Here is a 25310-nt window from a genome sequence, read left to right on the forward strand (position 1 = left end):
ATAAGGAGGTTATTGGGTTGGTGTGGGGAGCAGTGAGACCTGGCATTAGGGGAGTGTCTCTGGGACGCCAGAGATCACTGTCTAGCCTCCTGGAGGTGTCGTGGGACCAACTAGACGAAACACTGGTGAAAGGAGGTTCCCACCCGATGACCCCAAAGACATGTTAGTTATCACTGCTCACTGGTCTATATAGTTAAGCCTTGCGATAATAGCTCATCATAGGGCTTAGGAGGTGATTCACTGAGAGCTGATCCTTTCTCTAGAGCACGAACTTCTTGTGTTTATTTGAACTGAAGTAAGGAGGCAAGGGTGTGGCCGCCTAGAAGGTGCTTGTGATTGGGAAATGCAAGTAGATTTAGGGGGAAAGCTTGTTGTTCCCCAGGAAATAGTTTGTACCGATCAGAGGCCTGACATAGTGTTGTGGTCATTGAGTCAATGAATAGATTATTTAATTGAGCTGACAGTTCCTTGTGAAGCCTCTGTGGAAGAAGCCTATGAAAGAAAAAAGCTTAAGTATGCAGACTTAGGAGCAGAAGCTGAGCAGCAAGGGTGGAAAACCAGGATTTGTCCAGTGAAAGTGGGGTGTAGGGGATTCATAGCAAGATCAGCTGTCTCGCTCCTGGGGGAACTCGGAGTGCGGGGACAGAGTTTGAGGAAGACAGTGAGGGAAATGTCAGATGAAGCAGTTAGATGTAGCCAATGGATTTGGATGAAGAGGAATAATCTCAGTTGGGGGCCAGCAGGGGGAACTACTAGGCAGTAGTGTTGTCACTGTACCAAAAATTGGGACCCACGGTACGATACCAGTGCAAGTATCACGGTTCTGAGTAGTATCACATTACCACAGCAAAAATTAGGCAGATGTGCCTTTTGTCATTTATAAAAAGATAAATCACTTTTCTATAATACATCAATGATATTTCAATGAAATAAATTGCTTATTGACTTATTCATACTTAAAAAACAGCATCAATAAGTGATTAACATAGGGGGGATCAAAATATGATTAACATAGGGGGGATCAAAATAAAATAAATAAATAAAATAAAAATCAACCAGCCACCCTCCCTCCCTGACAAGTTAAGAACAATCCCTTAAGTGCGGTGAGGTTTGTGGACCGTTACCTGCCACAAAGAGAGAAATTTGAACGGCTTGTTTCTCCTCCTACACGTCACATACCTGTGTGCCGCCATGGCTCGGCTGTTCAGGTACTACTAGGCAGTCGTGACACCAACAAAGAGGAAATTATTGGACCTGGAGCCGGGCATCTCGGTCGCCGGTAAACCGCGTTATCTTCCGGTGGTGCTCCGCCATATACCTGTCTGTGACCCCTGTTCAACCCACAACTGGCAGGATTCGCCTTTCGTTTCTGCTGCTGGTTTAAGTCTGTACTCACGCAGCATGCTCCTGAATGATTTCTTTTACTTGCACAAAACTATTTTTAGTCGCAAATGCGAGTAAAATGCTCGCACCGTAGAGCTCTGTGGAAAACAAATCAATGTAGCATATATAAACAAATCTAGCCTACAAGTAAAAAGAAATAAATAATAATTTTCACTGCTCAAAGATACTCAGTAGCTCAGCTAATACCTGAAATATCACTGGAAAACAAACCATTGCAGCAGCATATTGAGTGCCAGGTGGCCAGCACGCGCTGTTATTGGCCAGTGCGCGCCGTTAGTGGACGGCGCATAGATACTCACCCTCTTGCGATTGGACTTTGAACTTATCCCACAGTAGGCCTAGTGGTACCCTGAGGTACCGTAGTACTACGGCACTCCAACATTATGGTATCATATGGTGTTTAAGTACCGCGGTCTACCATTGGTACCAGTATACTGTGCAACACTACTAGGCAGGGTACATAACTCCTTGAGATCAGGTGGAGAGATCCACCAATCAGTCCTCTCAGGAGAAAATCCAGGAAGAGGAAGGTTATTTAAGTGTGGGAGTGGCCTATTTAAATCCCTTTTGTTTGAGACCATGCTGCAAGGTGAGTGTTTGCTGATTCTGTGAGTTAATCTTTTCTACCTCCTTTAACTATAGCTTATATTGGAGTTATGATATGTAGCGTGTGAAATAGGGTATGGTGAATGTGCTAGGAAAGGCAGTATCGGCACGGTCACTACCTGGAGCTTGCATGAACGGAGCCTGGGTTTGTTGAAGGTGGCAGTGCTGTTTGGGCTGAGAAAGCCTGTGGGTTTATCTTCTCTATCTCCCTTAACTTTAGCTCATATTGGAGTTATGATATGTAACATGTGAAATAGGGTATGGTGAATGTGCTAGGAAAGGTAGTATCGGCACGGTCACTACCTGGAGCTCGCATCAACGGAGACTGGGTTTGTTGAAGGTGGCAATGCTGTTTGGGCTGAGAAAGCCATGTGTAATGTAAGGTAAAGGAGGTTGTTGGGTCGGTGCGGGGAGCAGTGAGGGCTGGCATTAGGGGAGTGTCTCTGGGATACCAGAGATCACTGTCTAGCCTCCTGGAGGTGTTGTGGGACCAACTAGATGAAACACTGGTGAAAGGAGGTTCCCACCTGATGACCCCAAAGACATGTTAGTTATCACTGCTCACTGGTCTGTATAGTCAAGCCTTGCCATAATAGCTTATCATAGGGCTTAGGAGGTTATTCACTGAGCGCTGATCCTTTATCTAGAGCACAAATTTCTTGTGTTTATTTGAACAAAAATAAAACAAATTTCAATTTGCTGTCTGATACTCCCACCCCCTGCAGGTATTATGGAATGGTGCTGTTGGGAACATAGTTTTAGGTCTCACACGGCGGCACCAAATATGTTGTGATCAACACATTAGGGCATGACACGGAGGCACCAATTATGTTGGGGTCAATTGGCTATTGGAAATAATTAATAATTATTAATAATAATTAATAATTATGTTAAGTAATGTGACTTAATGAATATTAAATCACCTTGTGGGGCAACATTCCCGGAAAGGGAAAATGATAGCCAGTTAAAGATATCTGTCTCATAAAATACGCTAAACTATTAATCTGGAGTTTTGATTAATAATTAAATTAATGACAACAACCAAAATTAACAGTAACACCTGAAGGATTTCGGAGTTCTTGACGCAGCAGAGGTTGACTATTCATTCACTCTTGTGCAACATTAAACAGACAGCAGGTATGATTCAAAGTTTCAGTTCCAGTTTGGCCTACAAAACAAAATGGCTGACAACAGAGAACTACAAAATGGCCAAATCAAAGCTGGCTTCAGTTCAGGGGAGGTGTTTGTTTGACCGTGTGGTCAGGACAAAGATAAAGGAAAAGAAGCGGGAACTTTGAGATGCCTGGTTGGGTGTAGCTTTGTTGAAAACCTATTTGTTAATGAGTCTATGTCAATGTGATTTGTGTTGCAAACAGTCTGGATTAGTGCAGAGATTGTTTAGTTGTGTGCAAGAATCTGTTTGTGAACAGTACTAGCAAACTAAACACTTAGCTTTGGTGAAGCCAACTAATCAATGACCTAACTGCAAACAATCACAACAATAACTCAATGACAGCATTAAATCACATACAACAAGTTAAACAGTCTTGCTTAGCCTGTAAAACTGTGATGAAGCTATTCCTAGTTGTTACTTTACCTATCCTTGAGTGGATGGGAGAAAGAGTCACTTGGTGGTGTACTGCTTTGTTAGCCGACAAAAGAAGGCTGGGAAGAGCTGTGGTTCCAGCTGCAGTCTTTGCTGTGTCCTTGTTCCCAAGGTTCTGATCCGAGGAAGCCAGTCGCTCGGGGTCCTTGCAGAGTTAGACGCTGGGCGCTAACTCACTTAGTTCCTAGTTGCTGGAAAGCTAGTTGCAAACCTTGTGCTTGCAAGTCTAACTTCTCTGGTTCAGGTTTGCCTCAGCCTTGAGCGTGGGCAAGTTATGGTCCAGGAAAAAGAGTCTATGAGCAATTGCCCCACCTTTGATGGTTCAGGGCAAGGAGCAAGGGCCTGAACATCTGGGCTGTTCCAGGCCCAGCAGGGAAAAAGGTGTGGGCTGCTCCACAGTTCCAGAGTAAGAGAGAGATTTGTCTGAAGGGAGCAGACCTTCTACAGTTGCCTGTGACATCACAGAGTCACATGTCACTGTAAAAGTCCTGTCCAATCAAGTTGTGAGACCTGTGTCTCACTGAGGTGTGAGGTGAGACATCCTGGAGATGGGTGTCAAATAGCTGTCTTTGTTTGGAGAACAAAGAGCATGCAGAGAAGGAAGCCTTTAAATGTCCAGTTTAGATTTTAACAAATGACAAATATGTGGTCCTGTGAATCCCAACAGTGCGGTCCATCTGACAGAGGGGGTGAGATGTGCAATGAACAGAAATCAAAAGTCCTGCTAACAAGAGCAGGCAGCCAGCACTCGTGAGAAGCCCAATAAGCCAGAATGCCTCACCAAACATCAGGAGCTCCTAAAAGAAAAGACAGAGTACAGAGAGAACAAGAAAATGAAAGGAGCAGAGAGGTGATGAACAAATGTCTGGTAAAAAAATAAAAATGTGAAGAGGCAGCAGGTATGACAGGCAGAGCTGATGGTGAGATGCCGACTAATGTCAATGATAAAAACCTGCTGCATCGGCTCAGCTACAGTGAAGACATAGGTATCACATTAAACTAGAGGACATAAGGCATCCATTGGTACTAACCATGTCTTTCTGTCTTGACAGAAAAGGGGCCAAAAAATGCTCCAAAATTACACTAAATTTTGGTGAGGGAAAAAGGAATATTGCCATTTTTCAAAATAGTGTTTTTTAAATATTTCTGCATACTGGGGTCCCTAAACAGTCCTGGCATTACATTAATTGGGTATAACTGGCAAACTGAGAGTTGACAACCATAAACTGTTTCCACTATTTTAGTCCTCCAAACAATTTGACCAAAATTTGAATAAATTAGCTTCAAGATTGAATAAATAAATGTAGAAAAAATTATATGTTCACTCCTCATTTGATCTTATGATTTAATTATGCTCCAAAAATCTTTACTAGTTAGACGTTTCGAGCGTGTCAGCTCTTCATCAGGTCATCTTACAAGTAATGTGTTTTTCACCCATATATGTAGACTTCCACTGGTGACCTCATAAATCATGGGTGGTCACTCACAAAAATATTTACACACATTATACTTAGGCTATTATAAATGTACACAATTGATCACTGATGATAACTATATCAAAAATATATTAGGCAACATCAGGTTAAAAAATAATACATATATCACATCAGGTGTTAACAATTATCAGCTACAGAAAATGATGAATGGGGAAGTCCTCATTCATGCCTTTGGGGGACAGGGTATCCAATGGCATGAATGAGGACTTCCCCATTCATCATTAAAACCCCATGTTTTCTCTCTTCCATCTTATGTAAGAGACTCCATGGATATGATAAACACTCTTAAAGGCATTGACAATGTTGATGGGGAGATTATCATGGTTACTCTGGATGTTGAAAATTTATATACTTGTATCCCCCATGAAGATGGGCTTCAAGCACTCACCTACTTTCTAAATAAACGTGCCCCGCAGTCTTCAACCACCACACACTGTGTCAGAGAATTGGCTGAACTAGTCCTCACTAGGAATTTTTTCATGTTTGAGAGTGATTATTTTCTCCAAGTGCGTGGCATGGCGATGGGGAGTCGGATGGCTGCTAATTATGCTGGTCTATTTATAGGTTTATTTGAACAAGACATGGTTTTTGGTTCCAACAATCCTTTCTTGTCCCACATTAAACTATGGCGACGTTATGTTGATGATATATTTTTATTGTGGATTGGAAGTGAACAAGATCTGAATGAATTCTTCTGATGGATCAATAGTTGTAATCAATCATTAAAATTCACAATGTCGTTCAACAGGAGAGAAATTAATTATCTCGACATTTTGATTACAAGAGAGGAGACATGTTTCAAAACAACTGTATATAAAAAACCCACGGACAGAAATGTGCTATTAAGAGCCGACAGTTTCCATCCACCTTCTTTAAAACGAAGCCTCCCCATCAGCCAACATAACCGCATTTGGAGACTGTGCAGCGAGGACGCGGACAATGAAGAACAAGCGGACCTTCTGGATATGCGCTTTAAAGAAAGAGGCTATCCGCAGGACTGGCTGAGACAAGCACGGGAAAGATTTAAGAATATAACACAAGGTCAGTGCCTGCAATCCACAAGGAATAACTCTTCCAACAACAGTCCTTTATGCATCCTACAATACGCAACTCTAGGAAGGGAGTTTGAACAAGTTATAAAAAAACATTGGTATCTCCTGAGCAGTGATCCAAAGTTATCTACAACATTCAAAGACATGCCCAGAGTGGTATACAAACGCCCCTCTAACATCAGACAAATTGTAGTAAAATCAGATCTTCTCCCCCAAAGACAAGAAACTTTTTTCAAACGTGTTCCAGATGGAAATTACAGATGTGCAAGTTGTGCACAGTGTAACTTCACCACAAAGAGCCACACTTTTACGCATCCCCTCACGGGGAAGTGTTTTGACATTAAAGGCATTATCAAATGCGCCACTACTAATGTAGTATACTTGCTTAAATGTCCGTATGGTTTGGGATATGTGGGGAAAACGAATCGAGCATTAAAAACACACATCGCAGAACACAGATGCAGCATACGCAATCAGGACCCCAAGAGTCCAGTGGCTATGCATTTTCTGCAGGCGAAACACAGCGTGGCATCCCTCACATACCAAGGAATTGAACATGTAAAACGTCCGAGACGAGGAGGAGACACAAACAGACTGTTGTTATAACGAGAATCCTTTTGGATTTTTACATTGGATACCCTGTCCCCCAAAGGCATGAATGAGGACTTCCCCATTCATCATTTTCTGTAGTTGATAATTGTTAACACCTGATGTGATATATGTATTGTTTTTCAACCTGATGTTGCCTAATATATTTTTGATATAGTTATCATCAGTGATCAATTGTGTATGTTTACAATAGCCTAAGTATAATGTGTGTAAATATTTTTGTGAATGACCACCCATGATTTATGACATCACCAGTGGGAGTCTACATATATGGGTGAAAAACACATTACTTGTAAGATGACCTGATGAAGAGCTGACACGCTCGAAACGTTGTCTAACTAGTAAAGATTTTTGGAGCATAATGAGAGTGTGCGGGCTTTTTCTCTCTTTTTTCTTAAGTTTTTCATTCAGCCCAGCACCCAAACTAAGTGATGTGCGTATATTTCTACATCTCATGATTTAATACCATGCAATAATTTCTTCAGTCAGTGTTTGATTTGACTTTTCTTAATCATTCATTGGAGGGCTTTTTTTTCAGCCTAGGACACATATGTGACTACCTCTGCTTTTCAAAATATGAGGTTTTAACACAGATTGGATACAAAATACATGTGGAAACATGATCAATTACATGATCAATACTCAATACAATACAAAAACATGATCAATACTTATTCAAAGGATGTATAGAATTTTGCATAGTGGTATGTCGTATATGTTTGTTGTGCTTGTTATGAAGAAAAGGACCAAAATACATTAAAACAACGTTAAAGAAAGACAATATTATGGTTATCATAGTTTTAAAATGTATTAATGACAAAAGTACATGTGTGGTCTATTTTGTTCCTTGCGCAGTCATCTTGCCAATGATTTCTCATAACTCTTTACCTCTGAAAAACCTTTGTTTGGTGAACCGCATAGCCCAGACACTTAACGCCCTATCCCAACAAGAATCGGGAAAACCATATCCCTAGACATGAACAGCATAATAGAGGGGTAAGGGCTAAGTGGTAGGGGCAAGGGGTGCATTGCAAGACTTCTCTGAGGGTTCTTGCCTAAGACAGTAAGGATTATTCTTGATTTTACTGTATCATAACATTAAACTCAGTTAAACACAATTTAAAATGGATGAAATAACTGGTGATGTAACAGTTATAAATTTTAAGTTCTAGATTACGAGTAATGTCTAAGAGGTTACATCTTAGTACATATAAATGTACATGTGCTATCTGCACCACTGAACACACTGGTAACAAGGTGTAGCTGTACCTGTAGCTGTCGTAGTTGCAGTAGTTAAAATCTGAGCATGTGTAGAGGTGCGAGGGTCATAAGGACAGAGGGATGTCGTATGCTGTAAAGCCCTGTGAGGCAAATTGTGATTGTGAGGCAAATTGTGATTTGTGATATTGGGCTTTATAAATAAAATTGATTGATTGATTGATAGAGCTCATCGTAATTTGCTGAGATGTTTCATTTTAACATTTGTGCCACAGGAAAATAATTAATGGCCAAAGCTGATGCAGAGTCATTCTACTGTACCCCATGGGATGCCAAAAATAAATGCCCAAGAAAACCAATCATTTGATGGTGCTTTAATCCTGCCCCTCTTTTCTTTTCCTCTTACCTCACTTAGACCCACTGAAATCCTCCTAAGCAGAAAACCACAGAAGAAGTGACAGGAAAGAAAGATGGACTCTATCTCTATGATGGGCAGCAGGAGCCCTGTGTTCCTCACAACCCCATCCTCCCACCACCTCCAACACACACAGACCTGTTTCCTGCCCAATGGCACAAAGAGCCGAATTGGAGATGCAGAGACTGCCCATCTGCTTGCCCAGCCCACAGTGGCCATCCTGGGCTCAGGTGACTTCTCCAAGTGCCTGACCATCCGTCTGCTGCGATGTGGCTTCCATGTGGTGGTGGGAAGCCGCCATCCCAAACTGGTAGCCCAGTCATTTCCTCATGTGGTGGATGTGACCCACCATGAAGATGCTGTGGGGAAGGCCAGCATCGTGTTCCTGGCAATCCGCCGTGAGCACTACTCTTTCCTGTGGGACCTCAAGCATCTACTGGAAGGTAGATAACAACATACATACACACTTAGGACACTACCAGTTCATTTTAACCGTCTTAACATTTTCTCTTCACGTTTACCCTCTAGTCAAGTGACGACTCAAATGCATCACCATACAACTTTAAGAATAGTAAAAGTAAACCTCATGTTCACAGTGATGACTGGAGCACATCTCAGTTTCTTCAAACTTATTTTTATATTGCACAAAACAGGAAAGCAGTGGCTGACTGACAGATAAGTATTTGTGTCTAAAAAGTAAAACATATTAAAGGGTCTTTTAAAAGGAAAACACAATGTAGTGTAAGGACTCTGTATTGTTCCCAATATAATGACAATAAAGGCACTTTGACTTGACTTTTGACTTTGACTTGACACACCAGGCCGACTGTTGGCTGTAAATCAATGTCGGGCCATGGGTAACCGTATGCAGTGTGCTGCAACACTAGAAATATCAATCAAAAAAGCATTTTTTTATTTTTTATTATACATGAAATCTTATGAATACATTTTCAGTGAAATGTAATCTGTCAGTTCAATCAATACGAGCATTTAATAATAATAACAATTATAATAATACATTTTATTTATAGAGCACTTTTTAAGGTACTCAAAGATGCTTTACATTGGTTAAAAAATCATAAGATAGAATACAATAAAATACACACAACATCATTCACACATTAAAAGCCGTTTTGAAAATATGTATTTTTAGTAATGATTTGAACTTGGAGAGGTCAGTGCAGTCTCGAATGTGTTTGGGGAGAGTGTTCCAGAGGGAGGGGGCAGCTATGGAGAAGACCCTGTCGCCCCAGGTCCGGTGCTTGGTCCTGAGTGGTGGAGTCAGGAGGTTGGCATCAGAGGAGCGGAGGCTGTGGGAAGGATTGTGGCGGTGGAATAGGTTAGTGAGTTAGGAGGGGGCCTGGTTATGGAGGGCTTTATAGGTGAGGAGAAGGACTTTGTATTGGATGTGTTGTGAGACAGGGAGCCAGTGGAGGTTCTGAAGGACAGGGGTGATGTGATCGCGGGATCGGGAATGGGTGAGCAGACGGACAGCAGAGTTCTGGATATACTGGAGTTTCTTCAGGAGTTTGGATGGTGTTCCGTAGAGAATGCTGTTGCAGTAGTCAATTCTGGAAGTAATGAAGGCATGGATGAGAGTTTCAGCAGCAGTGGGGGAGAACGATGAGCGGAGATGAGCTATGTTTTTTAGGTGGAAGAAGGCAGTACTGGTAATGTGATTGATGTGTTTTTCAAAAGAGAGGTTATTGTCGAAAATGACTCCGAGGTTGCAGATATGTGGAGAGGAATGCAGAGTGGAATTGTGAATGGTGAGGCAGAAGTTGTGAGAGGTTTTGGTGAGGGATTTGGGACCGATGATGATCATGTCTGATTTTTCACAGTTCAGTTTGAGAAAGTTGGCTTGCATCCAGGACTTGATGTTGTTGAGGCAGGTGGTCAGTGTACCAAGTTTCAGTGGTGATGCTGTAGTGGAGATGTAGAGCTGGATGTCATCAATGTAGCAGTGGAAGTTGAAACCATGGCTGCAAATGATTTTGCCAAGGGGGAGCATGTAGAGGATGAATAGGAGGGGACCAAGCACTGAACCCTGGGGGACGCCTTGGGACAGAGGAGCAAGGGAGGAAGTGCAGTTGTTAATATTGACGAACAGATGTAGGTTTGTGAGGTATGACCTTAGCCAGGAGAGAGCAGTACTGGTGATGCTGAGGGAAGCTTGAGACAGGAAATGAGAATTGTGTGGTTGATTGTGTCAGAGGCTGGTGTGAGGTCAAGAAGGATGAGAATTGAGAGGTGACCGGAGTCTGAGGAGAGGAGGAGATCATTGGTGACTTTGAGGAGGGCGGGTTTTTTGCTGTGAGTGGAAGCCATATTGAAATGATTCAAACAGATTGTTGGAGGAGAGGTGGGCTTTAAGTTGAGAGGCAACAGCACGTTCTAGTATTTTAGACAGAAAGGGGAGATTTGAGATGGGTCGGAAATTATTCATGTCGTCAGGATCCAGTCCAGGTTTTTTGAGGATGGGGATGGCAGCGGCCAGTTTGAGTGTTTGAGGGACTGAACCGGAACTGAAGGATGAGTTGATTATTTCTGTGATGATTGAGGAGATGGCAAGGAGGCAGTCTTTAACAAGTTTTTATGGGATAGGGTCGAGAGCACAGGTGGAGTTTTTCATTCCAGCCATCAACTTGGGCAGCTCCACTGGGGAGATCTGAGTGAGAGGCTGAGTGGTGGACAGGGGAGAGACAGGTAGAGGGGTGAAGAGAGTGGGGGCGGGGGTAGAGGACAGGTTGCTGTAGATGGAGTCAATTTTTGTCTGGAAAAATGAAAGGAAATAATTACACTTGTCAACTGTGAAGGACGTGAAGGTGTTCTCGCAGGGTTTGAGAAGTTAGTTTATGGTCGAGAAGAGAGCCTTGGGACTGGTGGAGCCAGAATTTATGAGCTGTGAGTAGTAGGTGGACCGGGCTGTAGTGAGAGCACTTTTGTACTGCTGAAGATAGTCTGTATAGGCTTGGAGATGTACTGTTAATCCAGTTCTCTTGGAGAGTCTTTTGAGCTGCCGTTTACGGAACTTCATTTTGTGGAGTTCAGGAGCATACCAGGGGGCTGAGTGTGTGAATGGGACTGTTTAAGTTTTGAGAGGAGCTAGCTGGTCGAGACAGGAGGAGAGTATGTCGTTGTAGGAGCTGACAAGGTTGGAGGGATTATCAGACAGTGGGGGAGGGGAGGCAGACATTACACTAGCAAGAGAGGCTGAGAAAGCTGAGGGGGAGATGGATTTCAGATTTCTGAATTTAGCATTTTTCTTTTGGGGTAGGGATAGGGAAGTCAATGTCCAAGGTGATTGCCAAGTGGTCTGCGATATGGAGGTTGAGGCTGGAGAGGTGATGTATTGTAAGACCAGTGGAGCAAGTCCAGAATGTGACCGTGACTGTGGGTTGGGAAGTTGACATGTTGTGTGAGGTTGAGGGATTGCATCAGTTCCATGAAAACTATGGCAGATTTACAGTTAATGTTGTCAATGTGGAAATTAAAATCACAGAGGAGGAGAATGGAAGGTGAGATGGCACATAGCTGGGTCAAAAAATCAGAGAAGTCAGATAGAAAAGAGAGGTTTTGCTTTGGGGGGCGGTAGATAATGGCTGTTACTAACAGAGTGGGACCAGAGATTTTGAAGGTGATGTGTTCAAATGAATTGGTGGCAGGAATGGGGATGGTGGTTACTTTAATATCCTTTCTATAAAGAGTGGCAACACCACCGCCCCGCCCCTCAAGGCGAGGTTGTTTAATGTATGTGTATCCTGTGGGAGTGGTCTGATTGAGTGAGAAATTGTCCAGCGGTTTGTGCCAGGTTTCAGTAAGACAGGCTGTTATCAGTGATGAATTCATTCAGAATGAGGCTTTTATTGTTAAGTGAGCAGATGTTAAGCAAGGCCAGTTTCAGGTGACGTTGCTTTGTGATAGGTTGTGAAGACTGAGGAAGGGGATGGAGATTGGACAGATTCACGTTTTGTTTTTTGTTGTGATGATGTAATGAGGAAGTTGGGGTGTCAGGACCATAGAGATGGAATGGAGTTTGGGAATGTAAAGTGATATGTAAACTCACGGCCAGAGCCTCTATGTGGAGGACGGCATCTGCGTTGTATTCCAACTTTTGTGAGAATGTCCATGCAGTCTGAGTGCTGGCAGATGTTGTAGAGTTGGAGTTCTGTGGCAGATTACAGTGGCGGCATGGTGTGGTGGTGGCTAGCAAAGGAGGGCATCCAGATTCCGGCGGGTACTGCGGTAAGCGTGTTGTGTCATTTCCGGTGTTTCTGTGTGCTGCTCTAGCGAACTCCTACCAGCTAGTTTTCTGTTTTTCCTCACTTCAGCTGCTTAATATCTACTTCACGTCTTAACCCACACTAGTTCTGTTTAAGCACTTACAGATCTCCTCTTTATAACGACTCTTCTTGGTAATCTTTGCTGTTGTTTGCACATTATTAGCCTTGTTAGCTACATTAGCTTAACAGTTAGCGATGGCTTCTCCTTCTCCTGCTCTCTCTTGCTCGGTGTGCCAGATGTTTAGTCATTCCTCTGCCTCCTTTAGCGATAGTGGTAAATGTAACAAATATAGTTTATTTGCTGCGTTGGAGGCAAGGCTTAGTGTTCATATTTCCAACCATTTTTCCCCACTCTGTGGCACACCCGCTAAGGAGAAAACTCTGGTCATTGGCAGCTCTATTTTGAGAAACGTTAAGTTAGCAACACCACCTACCATAGTCAAATGTATCCCTGTAACTGGTTACGCCAATCGGAGGTCACTAAAATTAATGTTGCCTTGGTGTGTGAATATGCTAAAACTATGTCAGACTCCGTAGTTTTCTCTGGACCCCTCCCAAATCTGACCACTGATGAGATGTTTAGCTGCATGTCATCATTCAATCGCTGGCAGTCCAGGTGGTGTCCAGCAAATGATGTGGGCTTCATAGATAATTGGCAAACTTTCTGGGGAAAACCTGGTCTGACTAGGAGAGACGGCATTCATCCCACTTTGGATGGAGCTGCTCTCATATCTAGAAACCTGGCCAAGTTTATTATGCCTGTGGATATTCTCTTTTATCCAGGTCATAGTTATCTCAAGGCAGTTGAATCAAACGCAACTGGACAAAACTAAGTCCAGTTGCATTCGATTCAATTGCCAAGTTTATTAGTAATTCAAAACCCTGACAACCCAGAGTTGAGACCAGGATTCAGAGTATCAGTCTTACACGCTTCTCTGAGCTTCTAGTGCAGTTACCCACACATAGAGTTAAACAAACGGTGACAGCCCCCCGACCACCTAAATTATCTAAATCTAAAATTAAACAAAGAGGAATTTGCTGATGTTCAGGAGTAGCATTTTGTCCTCACACCAGCAGGTTAGGTCCTCTACTTCTTTCAGGTAGGCCTTTTCATTGTTAACTGTGATCAGGCCCACCACAGCTGTGACGATGATGGTGTTGGAGTCTGAAGGGGCTACACAGTCGTGTGTGTACAGGGAGTACAGCAGGGGACTAAAAACACATCCCTGGGGTGCTCCAGTGTTAGGGATGAGGGTGGAAGAGGTGTGTCTGACCACTCTCACCACCTGGGGTCTGCCTGTCAGGAAGTGGAGAATCCACCTGCACAGTGAGGTGTTTTATCCCTTCTTGAGCTTTGTGACCAGCCTGGAGGGAACTATGGTGTTAAACACCGAATTGTAGTCAATGAACAGCAATTTGACATGGTTTTTCCAGGTGAGTCATGGTGGTGTAGAGGATGTGTGCTGTGGTGTCCTCTGTAGATTGGTTGGGACAGTAGACAGACTGTAGTGGGTCCAGTGTGCTGGTTAGTGAGGAGCAGATGTAGTCCTTAACCAGTCATTGAAAGCACTTCATCACTACAGAGGTGAGAGCCACTGGGTGGTCGTCGCTCCGGACTCATTGAGTTCAGTGATGTCATCAGTGACATTGATGGTTTTGTCCTGGAACTCTCTCCAGGCTGCATCATGTAGTGCAGACTATAGGGCAGCCTCTTATTGGTCTGACCATTTCCAGACCTTTTGCGTCACTTGGGGCATACACCATTGTTTGTTTACATTCTTTGATCACAGAGCGGGTCGTCCACCAATCGGAAGATCAGTGGTTTGATCCCTGGCTCCTCCAGTCTGCGTGACGAAGTATCCTTGAGCAAGATACTGAACCCCAAATTGAGTGTGTTAAAAACTGAGTAGCAGGTGGCACCTTGTATGGTCGCCTCCGCCACCAGTGTATGAATGTGTGTGTGAATGGGTGAATGTGACTCGTAGTGTAAAAGGCGCTTTGAGTGGTCGGATGACTAGAAAGGTGCTTAGGCTATGCAATTAATTGTCTGGTGATCGCGATTACGATTTTGAGGTCAAATGATTTAAAAATTAATGAAATCGAGGGTAAACGATTTTTGGTCACGGACGCCTGGAGATGTTATTTTGTCTTATACGGAAGCAATACCGCCCCCTTCTCTCCTCTCCCCTATTCACTCCACGGGCCAGTCAAGTAGGTGAACTACGAATAATGCGAAGGGCAGGTGATCGCGGAAGATTTCAAAAACAGCCTGCGGAAAATGGCAGAGGGAGAGAGAGAGAGGTTGGTCTGTGTGTGTGTGTGTGTGTGTGTGTGTGCGTGTGTGTGCGCGTATGTGTGTGTGTGTGTGTGTGTGTGTGTGTGCGTGCGCGCGCGCGCATCGGGGCCGAACTCTGCCATGCACAACAGAGGAGAATTGTAAACACGCGACCATGTAGAGACAGAAATGACATGCTGTCGTGTAAACAATATAAGTCATCACATGCGCTGCATAATCGTTTGCATAATTGTGATTTCAATTTTGACCAAAATAATCGGGATTATGATTTTTTCCATAAGCGAGCAGCCCTAAAAGGCGTTATACAAATGCAGGTCCATTTACCATTTACCAGGTCCAACAGAATGGCTGTATTGTGGCTCTTACCGAATGAGGGTATAACAGTGGTCCAGAGTGTTTGTGTCTGGTAGCCTGACTGAAGCAACAATGAGCATGAATTTCAGGATTACTGGTTTGTGAGCAGTTCAAGTCTTTGCAGAGATCGGACAGAGCAGCATCTGTATTTGCTTGTGGTGGAGGGAAGACTGCTGTAATAATGACTGAAGTGGATTCCCTCAGTAGAAAGTGCGATTTGCATTTGATTGACACTAACTCCAGATCAGGTGAGCAGGAATGGGATAGCATTTTAATATTCCTACTGTGGGACTAGTTGTTATTTACCACAAAGGTCACACCTCCTTCCCATATTTTTCGAGGAGTCCTCTGTTCTGTCACATCAATATATGGAAAAAGAGACACCCGGTTAAATGGTGCTGGTTGAAAGCACATCACAATTCTTGATATCCTGCTGGAAACTGATAGGGGCATGGACAGGGTTGGACTGGGAACAAAATTGGCCTTTTTCCTTTGGAATACGTCTCCCGTTACTCAGCCAGGGCACATACACATTTTTCCCTCCACCACACATTTACTTGTATCTAAACAGGATTTAAAGGAATCAAAGCCTACAGCACAATAAGTGGATAGAAATTCACCTGCTTGACCTCTGAAATTACATGATGGACAGATCTACTAAAAGGGATGGGGGGAGGTGACGACTGCCGGTACCACTGAACCTGCCTTACAGTGGGCCTATCAGTAGGCTATTTACAATATTGGGACCGTGTAACTGGGCTGTTCCAACATCAGGTAGGCCGCAGCTGGCGGGTCTTTTTTTTCCATACAATTTTTTTGTCCCCAACAGCGCTGTTGTTGACTCTGCATGCCACAAGATGGGCTGGCCCATCTGGAATTTGCCAGAATTGCTCAATGGCCAATTGAGCCAGGCAATCCAGTGCCTGTACGCTGGCTAGCAGGATGCTTGGCAGAGAGTATCCATGCATCTAAGATCTTATGTGATGTTAGCTAATGGCTGATGTTAGCTAATATCTCAAAGACCTCCTTCTATAATCTCAGAAATATATCTAAAGTAAGATACTTTGTGTCACGGTCAGTTTCTGAAAAGTTGATTCATGCATTAATTTTTAGTAGGCTAGATTATAATGCACTTTTTTCTGGACTACCAAAGCAGGTGTCAAATAAACAACAACTTAATCAGAATGCTGCAGCCACAGTTTTGACTAAAACCAAAAGGTCTGAAGACATCACTCCTATTTTTAATTCTTTTCACTGGTTCCCAATTTAACAAAAAAAGAAGAAGAAGGAAATACTCCTCATTTTAAAATCTGTGAATTCCATAGCTCCTTCCTGTGTTGTTGAAATGCTCACTGAGTACAAACTGGACAGATCCCTTAGATCATCCAGTAGAGATTTCCTCACTATACCTAGAATGAGGTCTTAATCAGCTCATGCTGCTTTCAGTTACTGTGGTCCTACTCTTTGGAATTGTCTACCACAACAACTAATGTCTGCTATAACAGTGTCTTCTTTTAAAAGCAAACTAAAAACATATCATTCTGAACAAGCTGTTGGCTAGATATTAAATGATTTTCAAAGCTGGTGGCACTTTATTTAAGAATTAGTAATGTTACTGTTATAGTAACTACTATTTTTATCATTAGTATTTTTGTTACTATTATTGGTCAGTTCAGTTCACTTCAGAAAACTTTATTTACGCCCGAAGGGCAATTTAGTTTCTACAGTCCACCGACCATATACAACCATTCATACAAACATAAACATAAATATAAATAAAATAAATACAAATGGGTGTATTACACATAATTACATTCTGCTTAAGTACCTCTGTTAATGTAAACCAGTTCAAGACAAGACTGCATTCAACAGCTTGATAGCAGAAGGAACAAATGACTTGGAGTAGCGATTGGTCTTCCTGGGAGGCTGCCTATAATGCCGTCCTGATGGCATTAATGCAAACTCTTTGTTAAGGACATGATCCTGGTCAATAATAGGGGTGTGTATTGGCAAGAATCTGGCGATACAATACGTATTACGATACAGGGGCAACGATACGATATATTGCGATATATTGCAATACTACAAGCATGACAGTATATTGCGATTTTTTTAAAAGATTTTAATCTTACGAAAACTGTCAGTGTTAAAGCTGTTAGATGCTTAACATCTGAGTGAATGAATACAGCTTACTGGGATCTGCATCTGTATTTATAGAACTTATGTTGAGTTGGTGCTCCCAATTATTAAATGTTTATTTGTTATTTTGTGTTTATGATGGGCAAACTTAATGTTATGTTATGTTTATTGATTGATTGTTTGAGCTGATTGAGGACTGATGGACTGACTGACAGGCCAGCTGTCTTATATCCATTGTGAGCATGTTTAATAAAAGCCTTGCACTCGCAGCTGAGTTTAGTTGTGTATAGGTGAAAGGGGAAACAGCAGAGCGTCTCCAATTCAAGTTTATTTCTTTCAGTAACGTTATATTCTTTCATCCTTGTATTCGGTGCTTGATCTTTTAACTTTTGGGTTCACGATGCTGAGCCGCTGTATAGCCTTACTCTGCCAACAACTTAAGTAAAAAAAAAAAACATATAGGTTCTTGCAGTATTTCTTAGGGGTGTGTATTGGCAAGAATCTGGCGATACGATACGTATTATGATACAGGGGCAACGATACGATATATTGCAATATATTGCAATTCTACAAGCAAGACAATATATTGCGATTTTTTTTTTTAAAGATTTTAATCTTAGGAAAACTGTCAGTGTTATAGCTGTTAGATGCTTAACATCTGGGTGAATGAATACAGCTTACTGGGATCTGCATTTGTATTTATAGAACTTAAGTTAAAAAAAAACCCATATAGGTTCTTGCAGTATTTCTTAGTTTAGAAAATATAAAACTCTGTAAACAGTGTTACATACAGACAAATAGTTATCAAAAAGAAATGCATAATATGCAGTCCCTGTACCATCAAACATAACTACTTATTGTGCAATCTCAACAAAGGAATTAACGTACCTCTACATAAGTCAAAAATAAAAGTGCATGTAGCTTTAGCTTAACATGAAGAAAGTAAAATTGTGTAAACAATGTTACATTCATATTTTTAGATACTGCTACTGCAGAGGTCCACAATCAGTTGTAGTATAGAGGAGTTTTTGGTTTCCAAGTAGTTATCAAAAGAAAATAATGGTCTCTGCACCATCAAACATCACAACACTTTTCTGTTATCTCAAAGAAATTAACATGTACCTCTCTATGTCAAAAATAAAAGTGCCAGGATTCTTAAAATAAACATTAACAAAAATGGTCACTGTTATTAACAAAAGAAAATACAAAGCCCTGCAACTAGTGATGGCAGAATGAGGCCTCAAGAAGCATTTTCTTTATTTTCTGAGCCCACTAGATGGAGCTTTTTGTTCATCAAAAGGTTGAAAGCTCACTGAATTGCTATTCTTTGAGCCTCTCTCTTTAAACCAAGAGCACCATCTAGTGGCCTCAGAAAATAAAGAAAATGCTTCATGAGGCTTCATTTGACCAGCAACTTCCACCATCATAACACTTTTTCTGTGCAATCTGAATAAAGGAATTTACCTGCCTATATAAATAAAGGAGCTTGCAAAACTCCTAAAAAAGTAAACAAAAAAAAAAAACATTCTCAGATACTGGATTTTACATGTTTGTATGTCAGTGCTTATTTTTTAATCTCAAGGTTTTTGTGCAGGAAGACAAGTTGGTCCACATGTCCAGCTTTAAGGATGCTTCTCTGAGCATTCACTATGTCTCCTGCGGAAGAGAAAACTCTCTCCGCAGAGACGCTTGTGCCAGGAATGCACAGGAAACACTTTGCTACTCTGGATAGGTGAGGGTACTCCTGTTCATGTCCTCTCCACCAACTGAGAGGATTTCCTGTGAGAGGCAAAGGGGTTTAATCTCTAAACCTCTTGATCTCAGCTGCGGCAGCATCATCTGCAGATTTTGATGCTGTATTGTCTGTGTTAGTGGGAAATGTAGCTCCAAGCAGGTTGGCCAATGCACATGAGGTCCTTGGTCTCTTCAGGGGGTGGTTGGGGAATGGAAGCAGGGCTGTCCTCAATAGGTGGGTGATCAACTTCATCTGGGACATTCTCCTCCACTTGTTTGTCCTCTTGCTGCTGAAAAACATCAAAATATCAAATCCAACTAGTATTAGTGTCACAGAAAGCCAAAATTCAAATCAAAGATTCATCCTATTCTACACTTATATTTGTATTTAATACATAATTATCCAAGTGCAACTATTAACCATGTCATTAATATACTTCATTTACTGTATTTACTCAGATTTGCACTGTTAACATTTAAATGTATTTTTTCCAAGTCTAATTCATTAACTTTTTCAAGTCTAATTTATTCATTTATTTACTTGCATTCTGTTGCTTCTTTATCACATTCACAGCCACAGTGTTGGTCAGTTTGGAGTAGATCTCACTGGTCTCTGCTTCAGACAGAAAGGGCAGGTCTTTAAACCTAGGATCAACAGCTGATGCCATGTACAGTGTGTCCCTCTCATTGACATATCTCCTTCCCAGATCTTGTGCTATATCAATCAATCAATCAATCAATTTTATTTATAAAGCCCAATATCACAAATCACAATTTGCCTCACAGGGCTTTACAGCATACGACATCCCTCTGTCCTTATGACCCTCGCAGCGGATAAGGAAAAACTCCCCAAAAAAACCCCTTTAACGGGGAAAAAAAACGGTAGAAACCTCAGGAAGAGCAACTGAGGAGGGATCTGAGTTATAGCAGCCTTGATCTCCTTTGCCGTTGGTGTGTCATCTGGGTTTTCTTGTGCACCCATTACAAGCTTGGCATGAAGAGGAGCAATGATGGACAGCGTTGGCATGCTCTCTTCCGACATCACCAGGGTGGCACCTTTCATCGGCTTCAGTGCCCTTCCTCTGCACACACGATGTCAGACTCACTTAATGTGAAGATTTCTTTTTCACTCTTCCTGACCTCTGCTGAAAGCAGAGCTGCGCAGATGGCTGGTTGCTGTTCTAAAAATTTGTCTATCATCTCATAAGAGCTGTTCCATCTTGTAACAACGTCTGTGATCAATCTGTGATTTGGTAGCTGGAGCAGGCGCTGTTTGAGCTTTAGGTGTTCGCTGGCTATGGTGCTGCGCCTAAAAAAAGCTGTCACCCATCTGATCCTGCCGAGGAGTCGCACCACTGTTGGTATTTTCAGTACTTTCTGTGAGGCGAGATTCAGACTGTGTGCAAAACACTGTATGTGCGTAACTTCTGCAAGTCTAGCTGCGACAGTCATACTGGATGTGTTATCTGTAACAACAACGGGATCCTTTGCACCCAGTCCCCATTCAGTCACAGCCTCATTTAGTAACACTGCAATGTTTTCCCCTGTGTGACTGACATGCATGGCTCGGGTTTGCAGAACATGGGACTTAAGGTTCCACTCGTCAGTTATGTGATGTGCTGTAAGAGTTACATACGACTCAGTGGCCCTTGAAGTCCAGGCATTGCATGTCAAAGCGACTCTCTCTGCTGAGCTGAGAGCCCAGCACCGTCGCTTTGACTTCGTTGTACAACTTCGGCAGGGCGATGTCCGTGATGTGTTGTCGGGAAGGTATGATGTAGCGGGGCTCCAGTGTTGTAATCATATTACGAAACCCCTCATTCTCCACAACACTCAGAGGGCGCATGTCTTCACAAATGAAACAGTACTGACTGCGTTGTTTTGGTAGCGTGAGTTGAGGTCGCTGGTAGTTTCGAAAAGTGAACCTCTTCCATAGTCCGTTGACCTACATCCACTCGTTGTTGTTTCACGTTAGCATGTAATGCTACGTCGCCATGGTGCCTCGTCAGATGTGCTCGTAAATTTGTCGTGTTTGACTCTGGCATTGCAGAGTTTACAGACTGCATGGCTCTTGTCGAAGTCTTTACTGCCTTCCTTAGTTTTGAATCCAAAATGCACCACACGTTGGCTTTGAAAGCTGCGGGAGCCGGCTGTAACGTTGTCCCTCTGTCTTCCGCCATGTTTAGCTTGAGCTTGAGCTTAAGTTCTTCTTTTTGAGTGGAGGAGTCAATGGCCGAGTGACCATCTAGCGGTGGGAGGTTTAAATGCAACACAAAAATGAACCACTGCTGTGAATATTTGCATGTAAATTGTTAACAAAAAATCGACACTGTGCTTTTGAGTATCCATACAATATTGCGAAATGAAATATCGCGATATTTCAGTGTATCGATATTTTCTTACACCCCTAGTCAATAATACATTTTGCCTTTTGGAGGACACGTTTCTTGGGGCAGACTTCCACAATTTAGTAGGCTACTGTAATTATTATTATTCCCTTTTCACATGAATAATGATAATACCCTTTTTATCTGCCCTGTTTTTAATGGTCCTACCATCTCATTTTATGTTTTACTTTATGTTTTTATTCTCTTTATACATTTTGTTTTTAAATGATTTTTGTCATTTATGATATTTACTTTTATCTTAAGGACATTATGTCTACGCCTGTCGTATGAATTGTGCTATATACATAAATTTGACATAACAATAACATCAGTTCACTGTAAATGCAAATATCAGCTGCTGATTCCTTAACTGTAATGTTACTGTAAAAATCAAACAGTCTAATGTTAGCTTACTGGTAACATTAACATTAATACTAGATAGCTAACCTTACTGACTTAGGTTGAATTCCCCCTTGCAGTTGTAGCTGTCATGAGGTCAGAGGCTGGCGGCTCTGTGCTGTGTGTGTGTGTGCAGCCAGTTTCATTTTCATTGCTGTTCATTTTTATGTTAGCAGGGTGTTTTTATGCCTCCGTGCTGGCGATAACAGTGGTTGTAGGCATTATGAGTTTGGGTTGTCCATATGTCCTTCGTTCGTATGTACCTAAGTCTGTCCATCCATATATCCACCCATCACATCCTTGTGAACACGATATCTCAAGATGTTTATTTAACTATATATTTGTAAATACTATTGTTTAAATTTCTTATATTTTCAGGTATCTTTCCTCTCTTGCAAGGAGCACCTGTAACATAAATAATTTCCCCTCGGGGATCAATAAAGTATTTCTGATTCTGTTTCTGATTCTGATTTCTGAATGCCTCAAGGGAATTTCTTCAAATTTGGCACAAATGTCCACTTGGACTGAAGAATAAACTAATGAGAATTTTGTGGTGAAAGGTCGAAGGTCAAGGTCAGTGTGACCTCATAAAATATGTTTTTGGCCGTAGCCCAAGAATTCATGTGCTAACTATGACAACATTTCACACAAATGTCTGACAGGATAAAATGATGGAGTGATTATATTTTATATCCAAAGGGTCAAAGGTCAGCTTCACTGTGACATCATAATGTTCTGCATAAAACATTTTTTCTAGCCATTATTCAACATATCTCAGGAAGAGAAGGGGAGACATTTGGTCAGATACTGAATTGGTGACACTAATCTTGGATGTCCACCTTGAAACTGTGCTGATTGTATAGATCTTCTGTGTTTGTAGCATCCATGTTTTTATAGACATGGATGTTAACTGTAAGAGAAACTTGACCAGTGCGCGGGGCATTAATTCTAGTTTTGACCTGCGAGGCTACTTGGTTTTGTTTAAAAAACATTTTGAAAATTCATTTTTAAAGAATCCACTGTGATTTAGCCTAGATGGATGCTCACTTAAGGCTTGGCCGGTGGCCTGGTTTGCAGTAGAGGTGCTCCTCGCATGCTTTCTCCCTGACACTTGATCACATTTAGAGCAGACTCATTGTAACGAAGGTAAAAATTGAAATAAAGTAAAAACAGACCACTGACTCAAAAATATACGTAAGTAAAGAGTAGAAGTACAGTTTCAAAAAAGGAACATGAAAAGTACTCACCCACTCCTGATTGTAGCCGATAGTCCAAGCTTAGTATGTATTTAATGTCTTTAACTACGGTGTGTTTGTCTTGTTTTTTATGCAGGAAAGATCCTTGTGGACGTGAGTAACAACAGGAGGGTGAACCAGTATCCAGAGTCTAATGCTGAGTATCTGGCTTCACTGCTGCCAGACTCTATTACGGTCAAAGGCTTCAATGTCATCTCAGCCTGGGCCATGCAACAGAGCTGCCCCAAAGATGCCAGCACACAGGTGAAATTAAACATATTCTGTTCATTGAAAGAAACAAAAACAACCAACAAACTTAAGGTCCACTTATGAGCTTTTTCTGGAAATTCCAATAAACTACTAGAGTTGTTTGTTCAGTCATCGCCCAGTTATCATCAAGTCACTTAGTGACTTGGCAGTGAGGACCCTGGACAGGTAACTGGACGAACAGTCTGTGAATACCAAACCAAAACCACTCTCAGCATCCTTTGGGAAGAGGTCAGAGGTCATTGACTAGGAGTCAGTGGATGGCCGGAGAAAGATCAAGGTCATTAACATCTGACGCCAAAGAATAGGAGTTACCATCTTCACACATATACGACCACTTCCTATCACGTAACTTAAGCTCCACACTTACCGTAGGTCATGTGATGACCCCTTAGCCAGCTTCATGACAACTGAGCAAGCTCCATTTCCAGAAGAAGGCCACAACTTGTGGTTAAAAGTTCCAAAACAATATAGTAAATGATAGGGCTGTAGTCTCCTGGTCGACTAGTCGATTATTTGGTCGCTATGCTCTCGTCCGATCAAATTCTCATTAGTCGAATAATCGCCGTGTTACTTTCATAAGGAGAAAAGTGCTACATCAACAGCTTTCCAGGATTAATCCATTATTTCCTGCGGTGGGGGTACAGGCTACCTGTGAAAATGGGGGTGTTTTCAAAACACCCGTTGTTGACAGAAAGTTGAACTCACCCACCCTCACGCTCAGCGACGCGGTGACGCAGACCTCCTGTCTGTTTCTGTAAGCTGACACCATTTCCCTCAGTGGAAACGACGCTTGTATTTACTTGTGTTTCACAGATAAGAAACAATAAATTGTGAAGACAGTGAAGCCTCCACTAAAATAGCATTTTAAGTCTTGTGTGTAATTTATCCTTCAGGGATTTATACTTTGGGATTTATGGCTTCTTATGAACAGAGAAAATCTCCGCTCGTCGCTAGGCTAATGTATACAATGTAAAATGCCAAAGGCTGGTGCTAACGACAGTTGTTTTGTCGGTGAATGTTGTGAGTTGTAATGGAGCCAAAATATGTACCGTTACCTTTGTTACATGTTGCTGTTGTCCCTGGTTTTATATGAGAAGAGGAAATGATGCTAGGCTAATTTATACAATGTAAAACGCCATAGACTTGTGTTAATAACGTTAGCATGTTGTAGCATTGGTGGGGGAAATGTGTGCAGATAAAGACAAGTGTTTGTCAGTTCTGCGATTTACAGTGAAGCCGATTTGCGTACTTATGTTTGAAATTGTCCCTATTAAGCCATATTTAACGTGTGTTTTGAATCAACTATATAAATAAAGTTTGATTTGAACTAAACTTTACAGCACTTAACACAGTCCTCCACCGCTGACTGGTGTTTTGGAGGTGTAACTGCAGAGTGACACAGACACACCACAGCAGAAGTAAAAATAACGTGCAGATTTTGTTTTTCCCACGACTAATCAATTAGTTGAAGATTATGTGCGACTTAAGTCGCCCAAGATTTTCTTTGGTTGACTACAGCCCTAGTAAATGAAGCTCTGATTATTTTGTCAGACTTCTTTCCCAATGGTCAAGAATGAATTTTCATAATCAAATATTGCTTTAAAGAATACTGTAGCTGGGTTGTCGGTGTCTAAGTGGGTAGCGCAGGCGCCCCATGTACAAGGCTGTTGCCGCAGCGGCCCGAGTTTGAATCCAGCCTGTGGCCCTTTGCTGCATGTCATCCCCCATCTCTCTCACCCCCCTTCACGCTTACCTGTCCTGTCCATTAAAGGCAAAAAGGGCCCCCCCCCGCCCCCAAAAAAAAAAA

The 25310-nt window shown here is 42.0% G+C and overlaps 1 protein-coding gene across 1 annotated transcript in view; it reads left to right on the forward strand.

Moving 5' to 3' along the window:
• steap2 (STEAP family member 2, metalloreductase) overlaps positions 1-25310 on the forward strand; it is a 172787-nt gene that overhangs the window by 80476 nt on the left and 67001 nt on the right. The window contains exons 3-4 of the mRNA XM_050056494.1: positions 8407-8849; positions 23331-23497. Coding sequence (XP_049912451.1) covers positions 8462-8849; positions 23331-23497 — 555 coding nt within the window. The 5' untranslated portion in view covers positions 8407-8461. The remainder of the gene's footprint in view (positions 1-8406; positions 8850-23330; positions 23498-25310) is intronic.

Source organism: Epinephelus moara, chromosome 11 (genome assembly GCF_006386435.1).
Source record: "Epinephelus moara isolate mb chromosome 11, YSFRI_EMoa_1.0, whole genome shotgun sequence".
NCBI lineage: Eukaryota > Metazoa > Chordata > Actinopteri > Perciformes > Serranidae > Epinephelus > Epinephelus moara.